At 45.0% G+C, this 27,862-nt stretch overlaps 1 protein-coding gene across 4 annotated transcripts in view; it reads right to left on the reverse strand.

Moving 5' to 3' along the window:
- Window positions 1-27,862, reverse strand: part of LOC112246731 (serine-rich coiled-coil domain-containing protein 1-like) — a 129,553-nt gene that overhangs the window by 79,320 nt on the left and 22,371 nt on the right. For 3 of the 4 annotated variants that reach the window (XM_024415242.2, XM_024415257.2, XM_024415266.2), the window contains exons 4-7: window positions 26,379-26,469; window positions 24,076-24,373; window positions 4,499-4,655; window positions 2,442-2,519 (exon numbers count right to left, since the gene is read on the reverse strand). In XM_024415242.2, coding sequence (XP_024271010.1) covers window positions 2,442-2,519; window positions 4,499-4,655; window positions 24,076-24,373; window positions 26,379-26,469 — 624 coding nt within the window. The remainder of the gene's footprint in view (window positions 1-2,441; window positions 2,520-4,498; window positions 4,656-24,075; window positions 24,374-26,378; window positions 26,470-27,862) is intronic. The other variant, XM_024415252.2, reaches the window with a different exon arrangement.

A 27,862-nucleotide genomic window follows, 5' to 3' on the forward strand; every position in this document is an offset into this window, starting at 1 on the left:
CCGGCGCTGTGCTCTCCACGGGAGCAGCTTTCCAAGGGCGCTAATTATAAAAAGGCAGGGATGGCAAATGTTCGCTAAAGGAAGTTTTGCTCAAAGTAGGACAAGGAGTGACATGGTTTCGTCTCAGGTGGGTTCCAGGGCTTTATTTTTAAACTCAGATTTTTCTGGAACGGCAGGACGAGTCCCACCACTCTCCCCTTTCATCCAACAATGTCAGATGCATGGGCTCTCTCTCTCTCTCTCTCTCTCGCTCTCTCTCTCTCTCTCGGAGGAGGAGATGGACCAGAGCGTCACATGGCGCTCCTTCTGCATAGTGTTCCTGCTCCTGCTGGTGCGGCTGCTCCATGTAGGTCAGTAAAGAGGTCACAAACACAAACACACACACACACACACACTCACACCCACACACATACACAAAATCCTAATTTCCACTCATGCGCTCTTTACTCCACAAGTGCCACAAAAACTCTGCTGCCAACCACCAAACTAAATCACCTTTCTCTTAGAAAACCCTGACAAAAGCCCATTTGATAAATCCTCCACTGCCACCCCAAGACTTCCCCAAAGGGATTCATTAATGAGATCATCTCATCTAGATCAAATTCCACTGATGCAATGAGGGAGAAAGGCTCAGGTTGCTGTGGCACTTTAAGGTGCAGACGGACTGGAACAGGTTTTTGATCTTTTAAAGAACTGCAGGTGGTAGAAAACACATCTAAATGTGTCCAGACTGGAGAAAGCTTTAGAGGTTTATTATACAGCACGGTTGAGATACAGTGGGGAGAACAAGTATTTGATACACTGCCGATTTTGCAGGTTTTCCTACTTACAAAGCATGTAGAGGTCTGTAATTTTTATCATAGGTACATTTCAACTGTGAGAGACGGAATCTAAAACAAAAATCCAGAAAATCACATTGTATGATTGTTAAGTAATTAATTTGCATTTTATTGCATGACATAAGTATTTGATCACCTACCAACCAGTAAGAATTCCGGCTCTCACAGACCTGTTAGTTTTTCTTTAAGAAGCCCTCCTGTTCTCCACTCATTACTTGTATTAACTGCAGCTGTTTGAACTCGTTACCTGTATAAAAGACACCTGTCCACACACTCAATCAGACTCCAACCTCTCCACAATGGCCAAGACCAGAGAGCTGTGTAAGGACATCAGGGATAACATTGTAGACCTGCACAAGGCTGGGATGGGCTACAGGACAATAGGCAAGCAGCTTGGTGAGAAGGCAACAACTGTTGGCGCAATTATTAGACAATGGAAGAGGTTCAAGATGACGGTCAATCACCCTTGGTCTGGGGCTCCATGCAAGATCTCACCTTGTGGGGCATCAATGATCATGAAGAAGGTGAGGGATCAGCCCAGAACTACACGGCAGGACCTGGTAAATGACCTGAAGAGAGCTGGGACCACAGTCTCAAAGAAAACCATTAGTAACACACTACGCCGTCATGGATTAAAATCCTGCAGCGCACGCAAGGTCCCCCTGTTCAAGCCAGCGCATGTCCAGGCCCGTCTGAAATTTGCCAATGACCATCTGGATGATCCAGAGGAGGAATGGGAGAAGGTAATGTGGTCTGATGAGACAAAAATAGAGCTTTTTGGTCTAAACTCCAGTCGCCGTGTTAGGAGGAGGAAGAAGAAGGATGAGTACAACCCCAAGAACACCATCCCAACTGTGAAGCATGGAGGTGGAAACATCATTCTTTGGGGATGCTTTTCTGCAAAGGGGACAGGACGACTGCACCGTATTGAGGGGAGGATGGATGGGGCCATGTATCGCGAGATCTTGGCCAACAACCTCCTTCCCTCAGTAAGAGCATTGAAGATGGGTCGTGGCTGGGTCTTCCAGCATGACAGCGACCCGAAACACACAGCCAGGGCAACTAACGAGTGGCTCCGTAAGAAGCATCTCAAGGTCCTGGAGTGGACTAGCCAGTCTCCAGACCTGAACCCAAAAGAAAATCTTTGGAGGGAGCTGAAAGTCCGTATTGCCCAGCGACAGCCCCGAAACCTGAAGGATCTGGAGAAGGTCTGTATGGAGGAGTGGGCCAAAATCCCTGCTGCAGTGTGTGCAAACCTGGTCAAGAACTACAGGAAACATATGATGTCTGTAATTGCAAACAAAGGTTTCTGTACCAAATATTAAGTTCAGCTTTTCTGATGTATCAAATACTTATGTCATGCAATAAAATGCAAATTAATTACTTAAAAATCATACAATGTGATTTCCTGGATTTTTGTTTTAGATTCCGTCTCTCACAGTTGAAGTGTACCTATGATAAAAATTACAGACCTCTACATGCTTTGTAAGTAGGAAAACCTGCAAAATCGGCAGTGTATCAAATACTTGTTCTCCCCACTATAGATACCCCTTGTGGTTGAGCCTTGCGGAGGTGATCTGTTAGCTGTGAAAAAACCATTACCTTGAGGGGCAGTGACTTCTCACTACAAGGGCTGATGGGGAGAGAATGAAGGATGCTTGTAGGGCTTGTGTCAGTGCTCTGAGGGAGAGAGGTGACATTCAGAAATGTTATTGTTATATTTGCAATAACATGCACACATTACATTCTTAATTTATTATTTAAATAAAATATATTATTTTGAGGTGAGAGGACAACATGTCAATAGGAATATGATAAATATACTGTAACGGGAAGTTGAAAATAACACACAGTACAGACAGGAGAAAGACTGTTACAACACTGACCATTCATGTCATTTGATGCCTTCTTGCCTCATTTACAGTGACATCAAGACTATCGTACAGCGTCTCATCACATCCAGGTTCAGTTATACATCTATTATCATGCTTCAATATATAGAATATCCTAACTCTAACAGGGTCATCATCTTCAGATATTATGTGATTGGATGCCCTTAAAGTGAAGCAGTGGGTATTGGGCACTTACAGGTGCAGTATATATAGTCAGACAGACTAGTCTGACCCAGAATGTTTGAACTTTGATCAATGTGTATCCCCACATGCATGTTTAAGGTCACATTTATCCTACAGGCTGGTGTAGAAATGTCCAGACAATTAGATAAGGTTCAGTTAAAACCCCTTTCAATTTCGGCATGGCGCTGCCTGAAAGCATTCATTTGAATAACGTTTTATTTGAGGTGCCAGAGCTCAGTGACCAGAGATGATAAATTAATAATGTAGCCCCCAGCCCACTTTGATACACTTTAATCATACTGAAATCAGAAATCAAGAATTGAAATGCTTAAAATAACTAAAGGCATTTTACCCCCTTTAAACTTGGCATTCAAAAGGGTATTCAGAGCCTCTGTGAAAAAGCATCCGGTGCAATAACGTTTTTTTTTGCCTGAGCAGAAAGGCCCAGAGCCTCTGTGTTTTATCCAATATTAGACTGTTTTATTCTGTATGTGTAAAGGATGAAACACCACAAGAGGAGGAGAAAAGCATATAACAGAGAATAAGACAATGTCTCGCTCGAATCAGCTTGTGATCTGTTTGCGTTCGTTTGGATCTCAGTTTAAACACAACAGCAGGCAGATGCTACTAGAGGGAGGTGTCATCCAATAACAACACAGGGAGATGTGAATTACAGCTGTCTTGTCACCAAATAATATATTCAGTCTGTTACGGTCTTTTTGCCAGAGCAGCCGCTTGGTACTGTAGGACTGGGTCTTGTCCATGGCCATTGTAGAATGGATTGCAAGAAATTAAATGTTAACCAAACACCGTGGAATCTGCTGGGACGATAGCAATGTGTGATTTCTCGTCTAATCAGCCATTACACAAATAGCTAATCACTTTATAATAGTTGGATGTAATTTGATTGCGTTTCTTTAGCCACTCCAGATACTATCCATTCCCAGAATCAAAACCCTCATTAAATAAACAAAGGCGTTTAAAAAGCTGTGGAGGGCACGGCGTCGGGTGAGGCTTTAACAAGCTCCCAGCTTCCCTGAGTGACAACGCCAAAAGCTCATAGCTATTCAAATAAACAAATGTAAGTACTTGTTGTTGAGGTTTAAAAATACCATGTTCAGGCCTTTGATAGAGGAGAATACCAGTAGATGAAGGCTGGCTGGTCTGCTGCTGGGGCATCTACCATTCTGATGTAGGCTACATCACATGTTGCTCTCAATTGGGTGATTAATGCCATTGACTAGGGTCTTTGTTATGCTCATAGTTAAGTTTCTATCCATGGCTATGTGGTCATCAATTAAACTTGCAGGGAAAACCCTTGAAATTGATGATGCATTCATGGGTCATGTCACCCCTCCCTCCACAGTCACCCCCTCCCTCCCTCCATGCTCCCTCCACCCCCCCTCCATCTACACTCCTTCCCTCCACACTCCCTCCCTCCCTCCAGTCACTCCCTCCCCCCCTCCCTTCCTCCCATCATCCTCCTACACCCCCCTCACTTTTCACCCTCTCCCCTTCTCCTCACCACCCTCCCTCCCTCCAAAACTGGTGTAACGTGAGACAGGTGGTCCTACTGTAGCCTACCTCCTGCAGGGTCCTCCGGAGGCGCAGCAGCAGGGTCTTGACGGAGGTGCAGTCTTGCTGCATCAGCCTAAGGGGCAGTGCCTCTAGCCCCGGGGCCTCGTCCTCCCGGCCCAGGCACCAGTCAGCAGGCAGCAAGGTAGTGGGCCGGCTCGGCTCCCTGGAACACAAGCACAGAACCACCGTCACACCTGTGCGCAAGCACACACACACACACACACACGCTTACTTACTTAAAAGCGGGCCATATTCAAAGATACAGTACATCCTAAGTTAAAATAAGATTAAGCCATTTAGCAAATTATTTTATCCAGAGCGACATACAGGGCTCCCGAGTGGCGCAGCAGTCTAAGGCACTGCAGCTCGGTGCTAGGGGCGTTACTACAGACCCTGATTCGATTCCAGGCTGTATCACAACCGGCCGTGATTTGGAGTCCCATAGAGTGGCGCACAATTGGCACAGCGTTGTCCGGGTTAGGGTTTGGCAGGCGGTAGGCCGTCATTGTAAATAAGAATTTGTTATGAACTGACTTGCTTAGTTAAATAAAGGTTAAATAAAAAATACAATCATGCTTGCATACATTTTATGGACAGGTGGTCTCAGGAATTGAAACCACTATCCTGGAGTTGAAAGCGCAGACAGAAATATAAAGAAAGAAACATGTTAAAGACCAATAACAAATACTTCTACAATTCAAAACAGAAACTAGACTCACAACTGGACTGGTTCAGATTGTCAGTTGTGTTCAGATTTTAGAACCATGGAACCTGTTCACAGCAGAGAATCTGAATAGTTTAGTTGAGTCTAGATTTTCTCCAATGGTCTGTGTGAACTCTGTCTGATGATAAAACCCCTTATCATGCAGCCAAGGAGGTCCAGGTGTCACTTCAGAGCTGCTCCACACAACGCAGCCGAGAAAATTAACCACGTCTGCCAATATCAAGTGGATCTACTTCCTTGTGTGAGATGGTACTTCATTCCGACAGGACAGGAGCCGTGATTCATTACTTCCTATCAGCAATTGCCATCGCAGATATCCTTTGTCTACACAGGTATGAAAGGAATCTCTTGTTGAGCGTTCCTCGTCAAACAAGATCGACTGTGGTAATTAGTGATATTGCTTCAGAGACTTCCACCTGACCAGAGCAATGAGAGATGAATGTGTCCAGATAACCTTATCCACAGATGAAGCCTCCATTTTAGTTCCTTATCCTCCTTTATTTCACTTTCTTATCCTCTTGTGCAAAATGGAGATGTAACCAAGGGGATTTAAATGTTTTGCTTGCAAATTAAACTGACTGCAACCCCAAATCCCCTCCAATTGTATTCATTGGAGAGGTTTTCTTCCTTCGCAGACAATCGAGGCCATTGTGGTGAAGAAGACCATGTGTAAATTGGATATCTGTGAGATACATAAGACAGTCGTTAAAAGCTAAGCAAGTGTCCCTGCTTGTGTATTTAGAGTAAGTTCTGTTTTCCATCATCAACAACAACAAAACATTGTCCAATTCATGTGAAGTTGTAGAATAAACAACTACAGTTCTACACTGACATGTTCATATCTGCTAGCTAGCTGTTGACATGTTCATATCTGCTAGCTAGCTGTTGACATGTTCATATCTGCTAGCTAGCTGTTGACATGTTCATATCTGCTAGCTAGCTGTTGACATGTTCATATCTGCTAGCTAGCTGTTGACATGTTCATATCTGCTAGCTAGCTGTTGACATGTTCATATCTGCTAGCTAGCTGTTGACATGTTCATATCTGCTAGCTAGCTGTTGACATGTTCATATCTGCTAGCTAGCTGTTGACATGTTCATATCTGCTAGCTAGCTGTTGACATGTTCATATCTGCTAGCTAGCTGTTGACATGTTCATATCTGCTAGCTAGCTGTTGACATGTTCATATCTGCTAGCTAGCTGTTGACATGTTCATATCTGCTAGCTAGCTGTTGACATGTTCATATCTGCTAGCTAGCTGTTGACATTTTTGATACTACTGTGCAGTGCGACTGCTCAAACGCTTGAAGACATTTTCAAAAGGTGAGTACAAAAACGCCAAAGCGATTTCTAAAAACAGACAACAGAAAGAGAGTTAGCGGGCTGCATGCAAAAACCAGGAAGGAAGCCTCATTATAAACAGTATCCATAACACTTAAACCAGGCGAGTTTCAGCACTGAAATAAAGATGCATTCACTAATGCAGTAATGGCACCTATAAAACTACAAAATGAACATCGGCTTGATGAAATCATCAAGACAAGCGTTTTGTTGGGCAAACTAATAGCAAATAAATGCCTGAGAATATAAGGCATTGACGTAGGTAGGACAGTTGGGCGAGCAAAAAGAAGCCCTCCCAATCCCATGGAAATTACAGTTAGGTTTTAAAGACCGGAGACTTGAACAGAGCTCCTGACTGATGACACGATCCATCACACAGGCCTCCTCTGACTTCCTGTCTGTCGACCAATCACGCAGGCCAGATGGAGAGGGTCTCCCCCTCCTGAGTTTCTCTCTCCAAATACAAACACACAAACTATAGATTTCAGAAAGGCAGAGGAGTCAAAAACGTCTAGAGAAAAAAAACATGTTTGCTTCACAGAACATTAAGCATAATTTGCTCAAGGGGATGTGAGGGAGTTGCAGAGGTTGGTTCTGTTGTGTTCTGTGTTGTTTTATTGTGTTCCATGTGTGTTGGAGCCAAGGAGGCCTCACATCTCAGTGAGTTACAGGGTAGACACACGCACACGGCTGCAGACAGTCTCAGTGAGTTACAGGGTAGACACACACACACGGCTGCAGACAGTCTCAGTGAGTTACAGGGTAGACACACACACACGGCTGCAGACAGTCTCAGTGAATTACAGGGTAGACACACGCACACGGCTGCAGACAGTCTCAGTGAGTTACAGGGTAGACACACACACACGGCTGCAGACAGTCTCAGTGAGTTACAGGGTAGACACACACACACGGCTGCAGACAGTCTCAGCGAGTTACAGGGTAGACACACGCACACGGCTGCAGACAGTCTCAGTGAGTTACAGGGTAGACACACGCACACGGCTGCAGACAGTCTCAGTGAGTTACAGGGTAGACACACGCACACGGCTGCAGACAGTCTCAGTGAGTTACAGGGTAGACACACGCACACGGCTGCAGACAGTCTCAGTGAGTTACAGGGTAGACACACGCACACGGCTGCAGACAGTCTCAGTGAGTTACAGGGTAGACACACGCACACGGCTGCAGACAGTCTCAGCGAGTTACAGGGTAGACACACGCACACGGCTGCAGACAGTCTCAGTGAGTTACAGGGTAGACACACGCACACGGCTGCAGACAGTCTCAGTGAGTTACAGGGTAGACACACGCACACGGCTGCAGACAGTCTCAGTGAGTTACAGGGTAGACACACGCACACGGCTGCAGACAGTCTCAGTGAGTTACAGGGTAGACACACGCACACGGCTGCAGACAGTCTCAGTGAGTTACAGGGTAGACACACGCACACGTCTGCAGACAGTCTCAGTGAGTTACAGGGTAGACACACGCACACGGCTGCAGACAGTCTCAGTGAGTTACAGGGTAGACACACGCACACGGCTGCAGACAGTCTCAGCGAGTTACAGGGTAGACACACGCACACGGCTGCAGACAGTCTCAGTGAGTTACAGGGTAGACACACGCACACGGCTGCAGACAGTCTCAGTGAGTTACAGGGTAGACACACGCACACGGCTGCAGACAGTCTCAGTGAGTTACAGGGTAGACACACGCACACGGCTGCAGACAGTCTCAGTGAGTTACAGGGTAGACACACGGACACGGCTACAGACAGTCTCCTCAGCAGAAGATGAATTCTCTACAGGAGGGTGGGGGGGGGTGGAGATTTCTCGCCAATGGATGATCAATCTTATTAATTTGTCAAGGCTGTGGATTAGGGATAATAGTAAGTGTCCTCTGATCTGGTTCTGGGTGTCTGTGCTGTACTCTGTAGGCCTGTAATGGTAGCTAATCTAACGCTGTTCCGTACACATTTTGCGTACCGCGGCATTCAAACATGGCAGCAATGAAAACAAATGGTACTGTAGCAACTTTGTTGGCATCAAAATCTGGGCAGTACAGACTTGCTTGGGGCAAGAAACATGAGCAATGGACCTTAGACCTGTCATCAAGGCAAAGGGTGGCTACTTTGAAGAATCTAAAATATATTTTTGATTTGTTTAACACTTTTTTGGTTAAGACATGATTCCATATGTGTTATTTCATAGGGGAAATCTGTCCCTTTGGTCTGATGAGTCCAAATCAGTCTGTGTAAGATGCAGAGTATTTATGAACGGATGATCTCCACATGTGTGGTTCCCACCGTGAAGCATGGAGGAGAAGGTGTGATGGTGCTTTGTAAGGGCTATTTGACCAAGAAGGAGAGTGATGGAGTGCTGCATCAGATGACCTGGCCTCCACAATCACCCGACCTCAACCCAACTAAAATGGTTTGGGAAGAGTTGGAACACAGAGTAAAGCAAAAGCAGCCAATAGCATATATGGGAACTCCTTCAAGACTGTTGGAAAATCAGTCCATGTGAATCTGGTTGAGATAATGCCAAGAGTGTGCAAAGCTGTCATCAAGGCAAAGGGTGACTACTTTGAAGAATCTAAAATATATTTTGATTTGTTTAACACTTTTTTGGTTAAGACATGATTCCATATGTGTTATTTCATAGTTTTAATGTCTTAACTATTATTCTACACTGTAGAAAATAGTAAAACATTTGTGTGTGGTACTGTATATTACTAATTGCACCTGTGGACTACCATCATCACCTGTAAATAAAATAACAACTTGTGCACCTGATCCTGCCTCCTGCAACATTTCTGCCCTCACGACTACATCAAGGTCTCTATTTGACACTCCCAGACAGAAAAACACAGCAGGCCACATACTTCAATTCTTCCCAGGTTGATGGGTAAACCATCTGGAAAATTAGGTGTTGTTGTGCTTTCCGGGAAGTAGCTATTTTCCCCAAAATGCGTGTTGTTGCCCCCAGTTAGATGGTATAAGAGAAAGTGTCCTTTATAACCCTCCATCTAGCCAGGATTGTGCCAAAGTCACAGACTTGTGGTAATTGTAGTTGTGTGTATCCTCTCTTTTATTGGATCCTTTCTTTTAAATCTTTGACTAGGGTCTGTCTGTCTGTCTGTCTGTCTGTCTGTCTGTCTGTCTGTCTGCCTGCCTGTGTGTCTGTCTGCCTGTGTGTCTACGTGTGTAATACATGATATCTGGGACAGCTCTTGGCACGGGATGACCAGCAAAACTGTCAAACTCTGTGTCTTAGTAGGGCCTGATGTGTTTCTGCTCCAAGCCATTTCTGTTGATTTGTTTACTCTAAGATGTTGGGGCCTGTTTACCATTTACAAGCCCTAAAGCCTCTTAAAGTCAGAGAGGGCATTAGCCTACTAGTCATGACATACACAGACTGTAAAGTCACGCAAAGAAACTTGCAACGCTCGACTCTCCGTGCCTCCGTCACAATGCAATGTGTGCATTAAAACAACAAAAAACCAAGATGATGGAAGCCATAAATGCTGTTTAGAAATGACCAAGGTCATCCCAACAAATGCACCACCTCTGTAAATCACAGGTTGGTCGGTGCTGAGAGGACAGAGGATGATGAGTCTCATATCTAGGCCAGGTTTCAGGACTTCCTCCAACAGTAATGATCTGTACACACAAGACCGCGGTGCCAACATGTGTGTGCTCCCGTATGTGTGGCGCCGCTCTCTCCTGTCACTGGGCATCAAGATGAGGAGTTTGTCGTCAGGGTACACCTGCGATTCCACCGCCGGCATAATCTTTAAAACGCTACATCATTGCCACATATGCCCGTCTTAGTTCAGTGCAATTATCTCAAATGAGAAGGAAGCGCGTGAGAGAAGTCAAATGAGAGAAAGAAAGCAATTACTCTGTTTTTTATTTTGTTGAGCAACAAAAACAAAGACGTTGGCTGATGCCTGGCAGGTAGTGGCAGGAGAGATTCAGAAGACTCTCTACGGGCTTAATTAACCAATGGCTGCTGTCAAACAGTCACTGGTTTGACCCTATAAATTGATCTGGACCCCATCTCGTGTGTGCGTGCCCTTCGCTTGGCCAATATGTCTTCTGAATAGTGATGAGGCACCGTGAAAGGCCTGAGACAGTTCTCATGGCAACAAGCAAACACTGAAAGTGTCAAAATTAGAATCCTCATATGATTCTGTCTCATACTGTAATTTCCTACTAGACCCTCCTCTGTTGACTGATTCATTATTGTTTACTTACATGCAAAGGATGATGGGAAAACAGAATAACAGACGCAGCCATAGTTTATCAGAAAGACATCAATAAATCAGCAAATATCCTGAGGGTGAAATTCTAAGGAGGTTGAAACAAATGTCATGTGACTGAACAGAGGGGAAAACTTTACTTTGCTGCTTCTGGGGCCCTCCAGTTCTGGAGCTGTAAGACCTTGGACTGAGGTTGGCCCTGTCTCTGACAGTACACTGTGCAAAATCATTCCAAGCTCTGATTGGAAGAGAAAATGTTGATTTCTTTCCAGGTAGTCTCCAGGGTGGCATTCATTGGGGCACACACGTTTCAAAATGTTTAAGAACCCAAAAACAAGTTGAGAATTTCAAATAGCACTTCCTAGTTTTGTGGGAAAGGTTTTAAGATAGTTCTAACTAACGCACCACCTCCAACACAGAAACAACAATGAAACGCAACATCAGGAAGAAAAAAACATTCTGAGAAATTCTGTGTCTGAATTCTCCAGAAGTGAAGAAAAAAATAAACGTCGGCCACAGGAGAGCATGGCGAGACAAAGTAATAATCTACATCCAAGACTTGTCTGGCACGAACAATGAAACTGAAGGGAATATCAAACTACACTGCAAACCTTTATTGCACACACAAATGTATTAAATCAATATTTCCCTGTTGTGATGGTTCATATCTGTGGGGTGCACACACGACATGTTACACATTAAGGTAATACTCTGCATCAGCATGTTAGGCTAGGCCACGTCAAAAGGCTTCTCTAATAAAAATGATTAAGATAGCAATGATTTTGTTGCAATAAGACTTTTATCGATGCCTGTTCGTATCTCTCATTGTTTTACCTAATCTGTTCCAACCCTGGAAGGAAGCATTTGGTGCTAATGGCTTCATATAAAGAGCAATGGGACTTTATGTCCATTCTGTTCACAAGGTTTAATATGAGCTTTCCTTCCTTCCTGCATGAAAGAGCAGTGACTGCTCACAGTTGGGATGTGCCAGGGATGCAATACCTTCGGAAAGTATTCAGACTCCTTCACTTTTACCACAATTCGTTACAGCCTTATTTTTTTTCTCATCAATCTACAGACAATACCCCATAATGACAAAGCAAAAACTGGTTTTTAGAACTGTTCTCAAAATTTCTGAAATATCACATTTACATAAGTAATCAGACCCTTTACTCAGTACTTTCTTGAAGCACCTTTGGCAGCAATTACAGCCTCGAGTCTTCTTGGGTACGTCCCTACAAGCTTGGCACACCTGTATTTGGGGAGTTTTCTCCCATTCTTCTCAGCAGATCCTGCAAGCTCTGTCAGGTTGGATGGGGAGCGTCGCTGCACAGCAAATGTTTAGGTCTCACAAGAAATGTTAGATCGGGTTCAAGACGCTGGCTGGGCCTCTCAAGGACATTCAGAGACTTGTCCCGAAGCCACTCCTGTGATGTCTTGGCTGTGGGCTTAGGGTCATTGTCATGTTGGAAGGTGAACCTTCACCCCAATCTGGAGTAGGTTTTCATCAAGGATCTCGCTGTACTTTGCTCCGTTCATCTTTCCCTCGATTCTGACTAGTATCCCTGTCCCTGCTGCTGAACAAAATCCCCACAGCATGATGCTGCCACCGTGCTTCACCTTAGGGATGGTGCCAAGTTTCCTCCTGACGTGACGCTTGGCATACAGGCCAAAGAGTTCGATCTTGGTTTCATCAGACAAGAGAATCTTGTTTCTCATGGTCTCAGAGTCTTTGGCAAATTCCAAGTGGGATGTCCTGTGCCTTTTACTGAGGAGTGGCTTCTATCTGGCCACTACCATATAGGCCTGATTGGTGGAGATGGTTGTCCTTCTGGAAGGTTCTCCCATCTGCACAGAGCTCTCCAAGTGGGTTTATGCACTAAAAAAGCACATGCATTACCATGGTAGCAATTGAAAGAACACATTGGAGATCATGGGGAAATGATTAGGCCAAAGTTGAGAACACAACAGTTCACCTGACACAAGACTGAATCCAAACATTGCACTGTTGATTTTATGTGCATTTTACATTTACTGTACTTTTCAATGAATTTTGTCAATAACAAAATCTGAAAATAGTCTGGATACATTCAGTTACATAATAATAAGAATATTCAATACAATTTTGGAGTAGGAGAAAGATTAGAAAAAAACTATTACTGAATGTGTCTCCAAGTGGCCTCATTCCTCCTCAAACTGCACAGGTCCTCAGTTATTTCAATAAACATTTTGTAACACCCTGATCTGGTTCACCTGTCCCTGTGATTGTCTCCACCCCCTCCAGGTGTCGCTCATTATCCCCAGTGTATATATCCCTGTGTTTCCTGTCTCTCTGTGCCAGTTCGTCTTGTTTGTCAAGTCAACCAGCATTTTTCCTTGCTCCTATTTTTCCCAGTCTCTGTTTGTTTCTAGTCCTCCTGGTTTCGACCCTTGCCTGTCCTGGCTTCGAACCCACCTGCCTGACCACTCTGCCTGTTCTGACTACCAGCCTGACTATCCCCTTGTACTGTTTTGGACTCTGATCTGGTTTCTGACCCCTGCCTGTCTCTGACCTGCCTTTGCCTACTCCCTTTGTTATAATAAATATCAGCGCTCTACCATCTGCCTCCTGTGACTGTATTTGGGTTTCGCCTTGTGCCCTTATAGTACGAACTGGCCATGACAGACCCAGCAGACTTGGACCAGCTCTGTCACGTTGTGTCCCTGCAGGGAGCCACCATTGGGAGGCATGAGGAGCTACTTCGGGACCTTTTGGAAGGGCTTCGTTCCCTGAAGGAATGTCACGACCAAGGATTCAAGGCGATAATGGAGAAAATCAGTGAATTAGCTCATAAGCAAATGGCATGAGGAGCTACTTCGGGACCTTTTGGAAGGGCTTCGTTCCCTGAAGGAATGTCACGACCAAGGATTCAAGGCGATAATGGAGAAAATCAGTGAATTAGCTCATAAGCAAATGGCATGAGGAGCTACTTCGGGACCTTTTGGAAGGGCTTCGTTCCCTGAAGGAATGTCACAACCAAGGATTCAAGGCGATAATGGAGAAAATCAGTGAATTAGCTCATAAGCAGCATGCCACATCTGAGACCTCCCAACCACCTAGTAACCTTCCTGCTAGAGGTGGATTGGTTCAACCTACCCCAGCTCCCCTGGTACTTGCCGGGCGTTCCTTTCCCAGTGCTCTCATCTTCGAACTCTAGGCTTCTTCATTCCTGTCGGACCGATCGAAGATAGCGTATTTAATCACGCTAATGTCTGTAAGGGCACTCTCCTGGGCAACAGCTGTGTGGGAGCAGCATTCCGCTGTGTGCCAGAGCTTAGAGAAATGTATGGCAGAAGGTTTTCAATTCTCTGGTGCCCGGGAGATAGGGCGGCTCAAAAACTACTGCAGGTACATCAGAACTCCTGTAGTGTGGCAGAACACGCAGTAGATTTTCGCACATTGGCCGCCGAGAGTACCTGGAATCCGGAGGCTCTGTTCAACACCTTCCTCGATGGACTGTTGGAGGGGTTAAAGGACGAGATCGCAGCTCAGGAAATACCACTGGACCTCGATTCCCTTATCGCCCATTCGATTAGGATTGATGGCCGCCTAGGAGAACGTCGGTGTGAGAGGAGGTCGGGGCTCGGGAACACTCGTTCGTCTGATGATGGCACTCGTCCTAAGGAATCCGGAAATCCCCGAAGTGTATATTTCAGAGGAGAGCCGAAAACACCCGAGGTTCCCCGAGAATCATCAACGACGGTGAGTTGGATACTCCTGAGCCTGTGCAATTGGGAAGAGCTAGGTTATGGGTTGGGGAAATCTCACGTAGGCTGAGTGTACTGTGGAGGGGCAGGAGATTATATAGATACCTAACCTGTTAGGAAACCCTTGTCTCTGGTAGGTACAAGTACTCTGGTGAGCCAGACTGGGAGTTCCCTAATTCCCATCACCCTCACTCCTTTTTTTATGCTTTTGCTGTGGGGAGACCAATCTAAGTCTCTCCGAGTGCTCATTGACTCTGGGGCTGATAAACGTTTTATGGATGCTATTATTGTTTCTGAACTTGGTATTCCCACTCAACCCCTCTCTGTCCCCATGGTTGCAAGGGCACTGGACGGCCGCTCAATTGGAAGAGTCACCCATAGTACTGTGCCCGTTCATTTACGAGTTTCAGGAAACCACAGTGAGACCATACAGTTCCTCCTCATTGCATCTCCCCATGTTCCTGTTGTCTTGTGATTTTCCTGGCTCCAAAAACACAACCCTGTTATTGACTGGACCACAAGTTCCATCCTGGGTTGGAGCCCATTTTGCCGTTCCCACTGTCTTAAAATTAACGCAGCACAGCCGTCCCCGAGACGTCCTCTTCGGGGCGTTAGCAAGGCTTTGGATGTCTCTGCCATTCCCACTGAATACCATGACCTGAAAGTTTTCAGTAAGGCACGTGCTACTTCTCTTCCCCCGCACCATCCTTATGATTGTGCCATTGATCTCCTTCCAGGCACCACACCACCTCCTGGTCAGCTATATTCTCTATCCGGGCCGGAGACCAAGTCTACTGGAGGAGTACATAGAGGAGTCTGTGGCTACTGGGCCGTCCGTCCGTCTGCATCTCCTGCCGGCACAGGGTTTTTCTTTGTGGAGAAGAATGACAAGACCCTGTGTCGGAGCATTGACTACCGGGGTCTTAATGACATTACGATTAAGAATCGTTACCCCCTACCACTCCTCTCCTCGGCTTTTGAACCTCTCCAGGGGGACACCATTTTTTCCAAGCTGGACCTTCGGAATTCATACCACCTGGTTCGGATAGGCGAAGGAGATGAGTGGAAGACAGCAATCAACACAGCCAGCAATCATTATAAGTACTATGTCATGCCGTTTGGACTCCCCCGCTGTCTTTCAGACTCTGGTAAACGATGTGCTCCGGGACATGCTAAACCATTTTGTGTTCGTCTACCATGACGACTTCCAGTTTTTTCCGCCGATCTGCCCAAGAACATGTTCTTCATGTCAGACAGGTCCTTCAGCGCCTCCTGGAGAACCGATTGTTCGTAAAAGCCGAGAAGTGCGAATTCCACCACTCGACAATCTGCTTTCTGGGATATGTCACCGCTGAGGGAAATGTCCAAATGGATATTGGAAAAGTGAAAGCAGTGGTAGATTGGCCTCATCCTACATCCAGGGTGCAGTTACAACGTTTTATGGGTTTCGCTAACTTCTACTGCTGTTTCATTCGGGGCTACAGTACCCTGGCGGCCCCCTTCTCTGCACTCACCTCTCCCAAAGTAACGTTCACATGGTCTCCAGCTGTCGACAGAGCCTTTGTGGACCTGAAGCATCAGGTCACCACAGCACCCATCCGGAATTTTTTCAATTTGTTGTAGAGGTTAATGCTTCTGACATTGGAGTGGGGGCCATCATGTCCCAGCGATATGCCCAGGACCAAAAGCTTCATCCCTGTGCCTTCCTGTCCCATCGTCTCAATCCTGCAGAGAGGAACTACGACATAGGCAACCGAGAACTCCTGGCGTTCGAGATGGCGTTGGAAGAGTGGAGGGACTGGCTGGAAGGAGCAGAACAGCCATTCTTGGTCTGGTCCGACCATACAATTGTGGAATACCTCCGTAGAGCCAAGCGCCTTAACTCCAGGCAGGCCCGGTGGGCTCCCTTGTTTACAAGATTCAACTTCACCATTTTCTACAGCTCAGGGTCCGCAAAATGTGAAGCCTGACGCCCTCTCCTGTCTATACAGTTCCTCTGCCAACCCTCGGTCTCTGAAACCATTCTCCCTACTTCATGCCTTGCAGCCTCAGTGGGTTGGGGATTGAGAACCTGGTTCGCAAAGCACACAGTTCCCAGCCGGGGAACTTCGTCATTCTGACGGTGGTAGATCAGTTTTCAAAGGCCGCTCATTTCATCCCTCTCCCCAAAATTCCCTCTGCCAAGGAAACGGCCCAGCTCATAGTGCAGCACGTCTTCCGGATCCATGGACTCCCGGTAGATATGGTTTCCGACCGGGGTCCTCAGTTCTCGTCTCAGTTCTGGAAGGCATTCTGCACATTTTTTGGGGCGTCGGCCAGCCTATCCTCTGGATTCCATCCCCAATCAAACGGCCAGTCATATCGAGCTAACCAGGACCTGGAGACCACCCTAAGATGCCTGATCTCAACCAACCCCACTAACTGGGTGGAGTATGCACCGGAACACTCTTCCCTGTTCCCTTTTTGAGTGCTCCATGGGATACCAGCCTCTACTCTTCCCAGAACAAGAACCGGAAGTCAATGTACCCATGGCCCAGATGTTCGTCCGCCACTGTCGATGTACCTGGAGACGAGCTCGGGTAGCACTTCTCAAGACCAACTCCAGGTATCGTCAACAAGCGGACCACCGCTGGACTCCAGCTCCCCGCTACCGCATTGGGAAGAGGGTATGGCTGTCCACACGCGACCTGCCCCTTCAAGAAGTGTCCCGCAAACTGTCCCCCCGTTTCATTGGTCCTTTTCCCATCTCTAGAGTCCTTAGATCCACTGCTGTCCATCTCTTGTTACCCCGTACCCTCCGTATTCACCCTACTTTCCATGTGTATAGGATTAAGCCCGTGTTATAATAAATATCAGAGCTCTACCATCTGCCTCCTGTGTCTGCATTTGGGTCTCGGCTTGTGCCCTTATACATTTATGACTCAAGGAAAAGAGCCTTGTACGATATGTTTTTTTGAGCTCTCCTAGCTTTCTCATTATTATTTTTTATTTCACCTTTATTTAACCAGGTAGGCCAGTTGAGAACTAGTTCCTATTTACAACTGCGACCTGGCCAAGATAAAGCAAAGCAGTGCGACACAAACAACACAAAGTTACATATGGGATAAACAAACGTACAGTCAATAACACAATAGAAAAGTCTATATTCAGTGTGTGCAAATGTAGTATGATTAAGGAGGTAAGGAAATAAATAGGCCATAGTGGTGAAATAATTATAATTTAGCAGATAGATGTGCAGAAGATGAATGTGCAAGTGGAGATACTGGGGTGCAAAGGAGCAAAAAATAAATAACAATATGGAAATGAGGTAGTTGGGTGCGCTATTTATAGATGGGCTATGTACAGGTGCAATGATCGGTAAGCTGTTCTGACAGCTGATGTTTAAAGTTAGTGAGGGAGATATGAGTCTCCAGCTTCAGTGATTTTTGCAATTCGTTCCAGTCATTGGCAGCAGAGAACTGGAAGGGAAGGCAGCCAAAGGGGGAGTTGGCTTTGGGGATAACCAGTTAAATATACCTGGAGCGCATGCTACGGGTGGGTGCTGCTATGGTGACCAGTGAGTTGAGATAAGGCGGGACTTAACCTAGCAAAGACTTATCGATGACCTGGAGCCAGTGGGTTTGGCGACAGATATGAAGCGAGGACCAGCCAACGAGAGCATACAGGTCGCAGTTGTGTGTAGGGGGCATTGGTGACAAAACAGATGGCACTGTGATAGACTACATCCAATCTGCTGAGTGGAGTGTTGGAGGTTATTTTGTAAATGACATTGACGAAGTCAAGGATCGGCAGGATAGCCAGTTTCACCAGGGTATGTTTGGAAGCATGAGTGAAGGATGCTTTGTTGCAAAATAGGAAGCCAATTGCTATATTTCATTTTTGATAGGAGATGCTTAATGTTTGTCTGGAGGGAGAGTTTACAGTCTAACCAGACACCTAGGTATTTGTAGTTGTCCACATATTCTAAGTCAGAACCATCCAGAGTAGTGATGCTAGACGGGCGGGTGCGGGCAGCGATCGATTGAAGAGCATGCATTTAGTTTTACTTGCATTTAAGAGTAGTTAGAGGCCACGGAAGGAGTGTTGTATGACATTGAAGTTCATCTGGAGGTTTGTTAACACAGTGTCCAAAGAAGGGCCTGAAGTATACAGAATGGTGTCGTCTGCGTAGAGGTGGATCAGAGAATCACCAGCAGCAAGAGCGACATCATTGATGTATACAGAGAAAAAAGTTGGCCTGAGAATTGAACCCTGTGGCACCCCCATAGAGACTGCCAGAGGTCCAGACAACAGGCCCTCCATTTTGACACACTGAACGCTGTCTGAGAAGTAGTTGGTGAACCAGGCGAGGCAGTCATTTGAGCAACCAAGGCTGTTGAGTCTGCCGATAATAATGCGGTGATTGACAGAATTCGAAAGCCTTGGCCAGGTCGATGAAGACAGCTGCACAGTATTGTCTCTTATCGATGGCGGTGCACCCATGACCAGCTTGGAAACCAGATTGCATAGCGGAGAAGGTATGGTGGGATTCGAAATGGTCGGTGATCTGTTTGCTGACTTGGCTTTCAAAGACTTTAGAAAGGCAGGGTAGGATATATATAGGTCTGTAACAATTTCCATTGAAGAGGGGGATGACCGCGGCAGCTTTCCAGTCTAGGGATCTCAGACGATACGAAAGAGAGGTTGAACAGGCTAGTAATAGGGGTTGCAACAATTGCAGCGGATCATTTTAGAAAGAGAGGGTCCAGATCGTCTAGCCCAACTGATTTGTAGGGGTCCAGATTTTGCAGCTCTTTGGGAACATAAATTTGGATTTAGGTGAAGGTGAAATGGGGGAGGCAAGTTGCTGTGGGGGGTTCAGAGCTGTTGACCGGGGTTGGGGTGGCCAGGTGGAAAACATGGCCAGCCGTAGAAAAATGCTTATTAAAATTCTCGAATATCGTAGATTTATCGATGGTGACAGTGTTTCCTAGCTTCAGTGCAGTGGGCAGCTGGGAGGAGGTGCTCTTATTCTCCATGGCCTTTACAGTGTCACAGAACCTTTTGGAGTTTGAGCTACAGGATGCAAATTTCTGTTTGAAAAAGCTGGCCTTTTCTTTCCTAGCTGCCTGTGTATATTGGTTCCTAACTCATATCGCGGGGGCTATTCGATGCTAATGCAGTACGCCACAGGATGTTTTTGTGCTGTTCAAGGGCAGTCAGGTCTGGAGTGAACCAAGGGCTATATCTATTCTTAGTTCTACATTTTTTAAATGGGGCATGCTTATTTAAGATGGTGAGGAAAGCACTTTTAAAGAATAACCAGGCATCCTCTACTGACGGAATCTAGTCAATATCCTTCCAGGATACCCGGGCCAGGTCGATTAGAAAGGCCTGCTCTCTGAAGTGTTTTAGGGAGCGTTTGACAGTGATGAGGGGTGGTCGTTTGACCGCGGACCCATTACGGACGCAGGCAATGAGGCAGTGATCGCTGAGATCCTGGTTGAAGACAGCAGAGGTGTATTTAGAGGACAGGTTGGTCAGGATGATATCTATGAGGGTGCCCGTGTTTACAGATTTAGGGTTGTACCTGGTAGGTTCCATGATAATTTGGGTGAGATTGAGGGCATCTAGCTTAGATTGTAGGACGGCCGGAGTCTTAAGCATATCCCAGTTTAGGTCACCTAATAGTACAAACTCTGAAGATAAATGGGGGGGACAATTAATTTACATATGGTGTCCAGGGCACAGCTGGGGGCTGAGGGGGGTTTATAACAAGTGGAAACAGTTAGAGACTTATATCTGGAAAGGTGGATTTTTAAAAGTAGAAGTTCAAATTGTTTGGGTACAGACCTGGATAGCATGACAAAACTCTGCAGGCTATCTCTGCAGTAGATTGCGACTCTACCCCCTTTGGCAGTTTTATCTTGGCGGAAAATGTTATAGTTGGGGACGGAAATTTCAGAATTTTTGGTGGCCTTCCTAAGCCAGGATTCAGACACGGCTAGGACATCAGGGTTGGTGGAGTGTGCTAAAGCAGTGAATAAAACAAACTTAGTGAGGAGGCTTCCGATGTTAACATGAATGAAACCAAGGCTTTTATGGTTACAGAAGTCAACAAATGAAGGAACTGGAGCATGCACGCTTGTCATTTTTAGTTTGGAACACAGCCCCGAGTCCCAACCGTCACACAATTACTGCTGTTTACCCAATAACAAAAACGTTCCATTATGAAAATAGCAGACCTGGGTCAGGTGGGCATTTGAAAGTTACAAAATCTGATCTTAGTGTTAGGCTTTCCAAAGGCACTTCAGACATACAGGTTACAATTTTGCTGCGCATAGAATGGAGTGATGAGTGCATTCAAGTGGGAGTTCTGCAGCTGTTCAGGACAACCCAGGGTATAACTCATGTCATTCTTGTAACTGTGTATCATACACAGCGATCATACTCGTTGAAACTGTAAATTACTTGAGTTTTCAAATATGAAAATGTGAAGTTTACTTGTATGACATCAAAGTGCAATTTATTATAATATTCAACGTCTCATCTTTCAGAACACATCGACTCCTCTCGATTTACAGCATTTACCTCACTCAGACAACAACAAATTCGCAAAAGTAGCCCAATTAGCAGGAGGAATGGGGGCATCTTCTTGTGGTGCACAGTGCTCAAGTATATAACGGCTGTCAGTCAAAACCCATAAGGTGCTGTGAAGCGGAGAACCTGAGCTCCGACGTCAGGTATACCATGTTACCTGCCAGACACTGCATTCCAACTGAAGTGTTTATCAGTGTCCAAACCAAGTCCAATGTAGTGAGAGGTGTAGTGAGTGGTATAGATGTAGTGACAGCTGTAGTGAGTGGTATAGATGTAGTGAGAGCTGTAGTGAGAGGTATAGATGTAGTGACAGCTGTAGTGAGTGGTATAGATGTAGTGACAGCTGTAGTGAGTGGTATAGATGTAGTGAGAGCTGTAGTGAGAGGTATAGATGTAGTGAGAGCTGTAGTGAGAGGTATAGATATAGTGAGAGGTATAGATGTAGTGAGAGCTGTAGTAAGTGGTATAGATGTAGTGACAGCTGTAGTGAGAGGTATAGATGTAGTGAGAGCTGTAGTGAGAGGTATAGATGTAGTGAGAGGTGTAGATGTAGTGAGAGGTATAGATGTAGTGAGAGCTGTAGTGAGTGGTATAGATGTAGTGAGAGGTGTAGTGAGTGGTATAGATGTAGTGACAGCTGTAGTGAGAGGTATAGATGTAGTGACAGCTGTAGTGAGTGGTATAGATGTAGTGAGAGCTGTAGTGAGTGGTATAGATGTAGTGAGAGCTGTAGTGAGTGGTATAGATGTAGTGAGAGCTGTAGTGAGTAGTATAGATGTAGTGACAGCTGTAGTGAGTGGTATAGATGTAGTGAGAGCTGTAGTGAGTGGTATAGATGTAGTGAGAGCTGTAGTGAGAGGTATAGATGTAGTGAGAGGTGTAGTGAGTGGTACAGATGTAGTGACAGCTGTAGTGAGAGGTATAGATGTAGTGAGAGGTACAGCTGTAGTGAGTGGTATAGATGTAGTGAGAGGTATAGATGTAGCGAGAGGTATAGATGTAGTGAGTGGTATAGATGTAGTGAGAGGTATAGATGTAGTGAGAGGTATAGTGAGTGGTATAGATGTAGTGAGAGCTGTAGTGAGTGGTATAGATATAGTGAGTGGTATAGATGTAGTGACAGCTGTAGTGAGTGGTATAGATGTAGTGAGAGGTATAGATGTAGCGAGAGGTATAGATGTAGTGAGAGCTGTAGTGAGTGGTATAGATGTAGTGAGAGCTGTAGTGAGTGGTATAGATGTAGTGAGAGGTATAGATGTAGTGAGAGCTGTAGTGAGTGGTATAGATGTAGTGAGTGGTATAGATGTAGTGAGAGCTGTAGTGAGTGGTATAGATGTAGTGAGTAGTATAGATGTAGTGAGAGCTGTAGTGAGTGGTATAGATGTAGTGAGAGGTATAGATGTAGTGAGAGGTATAGATGTAGTGACAGCTGTAGTGAGTGGTATAGATGTAGTGAGAGCTGTAGTGAGAGGTATAGATGTAGTGAGAGGTATAGATGTAGCGAGAGGTATAGATGAAGTGAGAGCTGTAGTGAGTGGTATAGATGTAGTGAGAGGTATAGATGTAGCGAGAGGTATAGATGTAGTGAGTGGTATAGATGTAGTGAGAGGTATAGATGTAGTGAGAGGTATAGATGTAGTGACAGCTGTAGTGAGAGGTATAGATGTAGTGAGAGGTATAGATGTAGCGAGAGGTATAGATGTAGTGAGAGCTGTAGTGAGTGGTATAGATGTAGTGAGAGCTGTAGTGAGTGGTATAGATGTAGTGAGAGCTGTAGTGAGTGGTATAGTTGTAGTGAGAGGTATAGATGTAGCGAGAGCTGTAGTGAGTGGTATAGATGTAGTGAGAGCTGTAGTGAGTGGTATAGTTGTAGTGAGAGGTATAGATGTAGCGAGAGCTGTAGTGAGTGGTATAGATGTAGTGAGAGCTGTAGTGAGTGGTATAGATATAGTGAGTGGTATAGATGTAGTGAGAGCTGTAGTGAGTGGTATAGATATAGTGAGTGGTATAGATGTAGTGAGAGGTATAGATGTAGTGACAGCTGTAGTGAGTGGTATAGATGTAGTGAGAGCTGTAGTGAGTGGTATAGATGTAGTGAGTGGTATAGATGTAGTGAGAGGTATAGATGTAGTGAGAGGTATAGATGTAGTGAGAGCTGTAGTGAGTGGTATAGATGTAGTGAGAGCTGTAGTGAGTGGTATAGATGTAGTGAGTGGTATAGATGTAGTGAGAGGTATAGATGTAGTGAGAGGTATAGATGTAGTGAGAGCTGTAGTGAGTGGTATAGATGTAGTGACAGCTGTAGTGAGTGGTATAGATGTAGTGAGAGGTATAGATGTAGTGAGAGCTGTAGTGAGTGGTATAGATGTAGTGACAGCTGTAGTGAGTGGTATAGATGTAGTGAGTGGTATAGATGTAGTGAGAGGTATAGATGTAGTGAGAGCTGTAGTGAGTGGTATAGATGTAGTGAGAGGTATAGATGTAGTGAGAGGTATAGATGTAGTGAGAGCTGTAGTGAGTGGTATAGATGTAGTGACAGCTGTAGTGAGTGGTATAGATGTAGTGAGTGGTATAGATGTAGTGAGAGCTGTAATGAGTGGTATAGATGTAGTGAGAGGTATAGATGTAGTGAGAGGTATAGATGTAGTGAGAGGTATAGATGTAGTGAGTGGTATAGATGTAGTGAGTGGTATAGATGTAGTGAGAGGTATAGATGTAGTGAGAGGTATAGATGTAGTGAGAGCTGTAGTGAGTGGTATAGATGTAGTGACAGCTGTAGTGAGTGGTATAGATGTAGTGAGTGGTATAGATGTAGTGAGAGCTGTAATGAGTGGTATAGATGTAGTGACAGCTGTTGTGGGTGGTATAGATGTAGTGACAGCTGTTGTGAGTGGTATAGATGTAGTGACAGCTGGGCTCTCTCACCTGTGGGCGGTGGCGCCTCTGGGCTCCCTGCTAGGGATCCCGTCTCCAGAGGGCTCCCTGTCGAGGATCCTGTTTCCAGAGGGCTCCCTGCCAGGAATCCCGTCTCCAGAGGGCTCCCTGCCGAGGATCCTGTTTCCAGAGGGCTCCCTGCCGAGGATCCCGTCTCCAGAGGGCTCCCTGCCGAGGATCCTGTTATCAGAGGGCTCCCTGCCAGGAATCCCGTCTCCAGAGGGCTCAAAGCGGGAGTGCAGCAGGCTCAGGCAGGAGGACAGGGACTGACTGGAGTCCTCTCGGAATACTACACACACACAGAAAAGCAGTAGCCTTCAGTCAACATTACATTCAGTCAACATTACATTCAGTCAACATTACATTCAGTTAGACAATAAGTTTGGTTTTACAGAGTTGACAACATGTTTAGAGTAGCCAACCCTGGATAATATACTATAACAAGTGCCATTATTGAACAGTGCACTTCTAATCGTTCCATTCTATTCACTGTATGCTGCTCAGAGTCAAATGCACAATGGCATCTCCGTTAAAGTCTCATTAACGCAGAGAGACTACTAAGAAAAATGGTTTGACAACCAGAAATAACCAGATCTTTGAGAAGGATGTGGAAGGCTCAGTTTCAAGGTAAAACTGAGTGTGTCTCTGCCCTGCAGCCCATAAATTGCTGTGAAACTGCCTGGTTTTTAATAAAAATGCCAAGGAGCCACCTGAGAGAGATAAAATAGGAGCATCTGTGTGTTCGTGTGTCTGTACTCAGGCATGTGTGTGTGTGTGCGTGCGCGCGTCTTCATTTGAGTTGGGGTGAGGCTTCCCACTTCCTTCTCTTCCTCAGTAAACCACCTCATCACTTCGCTTTAAGTGTGCGATTTATCAAATCTTTGCAGGGATTTCATGCCAGTCTGTGAACCACTTAGTATATAAAAAAAAGTACCTAGCATGCAAAAAAAATTTGGGGGCATGTATTAATGATGACACCCTGGGGAGGCTCTCTGACTAAAGGCTTTGCCCTCACTACGTGTTTATGTGTACTTCAGCGTGTTCTGATGCAACCTCTCCAAACATAGTGGGGACGTTAAGAGAATTAAGATTGAAGGTAATTCTCGAAGTCTCCATAGATGTTGCATGCCTAGAGATATGGAATTCTTGTGAAACTGACTCAGACCTCCCGTTAGATAAGCAATGAAGGTCTACAGTAGCCTCAACAGCACCCTCTATAGTAGCACCATGGTGTAGCCGGAGGGCAGCCATTTTCCGTCCTCTGGGTACATCAACTTCAATACAAAACCTAGGAGGCTCATGGTTCTTACCCCCTTCCATAGACTTACACAGTAAGGAGGACGTCCTCGAACCAATCAGCGCTCTTGCAGTATGAACTATCATTTTGTACATTCCCTTAAAGGATCAGGGAATTAATCTTGTACTGAAAGCATAAGTAGGCAGGGCAAACCTGTTTTGGTGATTTTAGCCCAATGTCAAAACCATTTTAACGGGTGCAAATCAATAACCATTATGAAGAAACAGTTTGTGATACATTTTATGTTTAGGTTTTCAATATACTATCTACACATATAGTACCAGTTAAAAGTTTGGACACACCTACTCATTCAAGGGTTTTTCTTTATTTTGACTATTTTCTACATTGTATAATAATAGAGAAGACATCAAAGCAATGAAATAACACATATGAAATTTAAAAAAGTGCTAAACAAATCAAAATATATTTTATATTTGAGATTCTTCAAAGTAGCCACCCTTTGCCTTGAGGTCAGCTTTCCACTCTCTTGGCATTCTCTCAACCAGCTTCATGAGGTTGTCACCTGGAATGCATTTCAATTAACAGGTGTGCCTTGTTAAAAGTTAATTTGTGGAATGTCTTTCCTTCTTAATGTGTTTGAGCCAATCAGTTGTGTTGTGACAACACAACCCTAGCAAGTGTCTTTGGTCTAGTTAAAGTAGGCCTTTTCTAAACTTCCTAAATATCTGCGCAAACAAAGTTTATCATGCTTAAACTTGGGTGTGTCCCTGGATATACATGTAGAGGTCATGCTCAAAATTTGAGGGCCAAAGTTTCCCTGGATGGGTGGCTGACAGAGCAGCAGAGAGGCTGGCTCTCACTACTATTCCCTATATAGTGCACTACTTTTGACCAGAGTCCGATTGGCCCTGGTCAAAAGTAGTGTACTATGTAGGGAATAGGGTGCCATTCGGAATGAAATCAGTGGCTTTGCTGATGAATGAATGGGGAGTGTTTATACCGGGATGCTTTGCTGGTGAATGGGGAGTGTTTATACCGTGACGCTGGCGTTGGTCGTCAGAGAGCTCCAGGTCCAACATCAGGTCATCCTCATCCAGCTCAGAGGAACCCAGGTTGTTCAGTAGGTCCTGGGGACACAATACAGGAAACGTACATGTATGTGTGACTCAGAGCGTTGGACAAATTGAACAACTAGCTTGATGCATGGCACTTGACTTTGGGAGTAGCGTCAGGAGTTATGGGCTATAACTAGGGCCCAGAGTTTTTCCTTGTAAAATTAGGAGGTGAGAAAACCTGGCACTACAGATATGAGACAAACAGACATACAAGGTCACTCTGTTTGCATTGACATTCTGTATGTTTTGTTAGGGTTCATTCATGGCTGTACTGGAAACATAAGGGGTCACCAAGGCAAAGGTTATGAAATCCAATATCTTTATCTAAGAACCAATTATCTAATCCATTGAGAATGGGAAGCCATTGGCCCAGTAAACATTGAAATGTTCAAAGGCATCCATATTCTGAGTGGTTGTGGATTCATGTTCATGCTGACCCCTTTCCTTTGTGTTTCAAAGGGATATGCTACCATCTTGTGGTGACACCCAGAAAAACAGTTCCCCAGGTGGGTCTCCAGGTGAAAAAAAAGATAGAAATGCAGAAGATGTGACACTAGAGATGTCTTGGAGATAATTCATCTTCTCTAAGGGTTTCTGATGGACAAGGTAAAAAGTATGGTAAAAAAAAATGTATGTGTTCATATAATTTGGAGAACATTGAGAAATAAATGTGATGCCGTTATCAGTGGTGAATCATACGATTCATGTAAGATTAATGTTGACTACCAACTAGCCAAAATGTCAGTGCAGTGTACCAAATTTACAACAAAGTATGTTTACGATGTAATAGTGTAGAAAAAAATATGACATTCTGGACTACATGAACTCTGTTTGAACATAACAATGTCACCAACTGGTTCTGCTCACATTGATCAACTTTAAGGGGGACAGATTAAAACTACGCCTGCTCAACAGATAATCTCTATTGAAATACATTTTTAGTCCAAGGACTAGGCTTAATGTGTCTGGGAAACTGCCCCTAAATGTCAAGCTTCAAGTCAAGCGTGTGAAATGGCAGAAATGTTCATGTAGTCAGCTGTCGGTGCTCAACCATTTCTGTATAAATGGCATATGAGATATACATCATTTGGAGCTAAACTAATCTGTATATGTCACACCCCCCAGCAATAGATAGATGTGTATTAATACTGCTTCACTGTGCAAGCTCTGACCTTTTTACCCCGCAATGATGTTTGACTAAGAATCTTAAAAGAGGCAATCTGCAGTTGCTACATTCATTTTTGGACTTAAATAAATGAATGACATGACATGAATGACATTGATTCTTGAAGAATATAACTTAGAAATCCCTCATGAGCTTAGTTCCAACTATTGTACCTCATCAGAACACAAAATATAAGCTTGTTTTACTCCACTGTTTGTAAACAAAGTAAATGTAAACAAA

Source organism: Oncorhynchus tshawytscha, linkage group LG04 (assembly GCF_018296145.1).
Source record: "Oncorhynchus tshawytscha isolate Ot180627B linkage group LG04, Otsh_v2.0, whole genome shotgun sequence".
Classification (NCBI taxonomy): domain Eukaryota; kingdom Metazoa; phylum Chordata; class Actinopteri; order Salmoniformes; family Salmonidae; genus Oncorhynchus; species Oncorhynchus tshawytscha.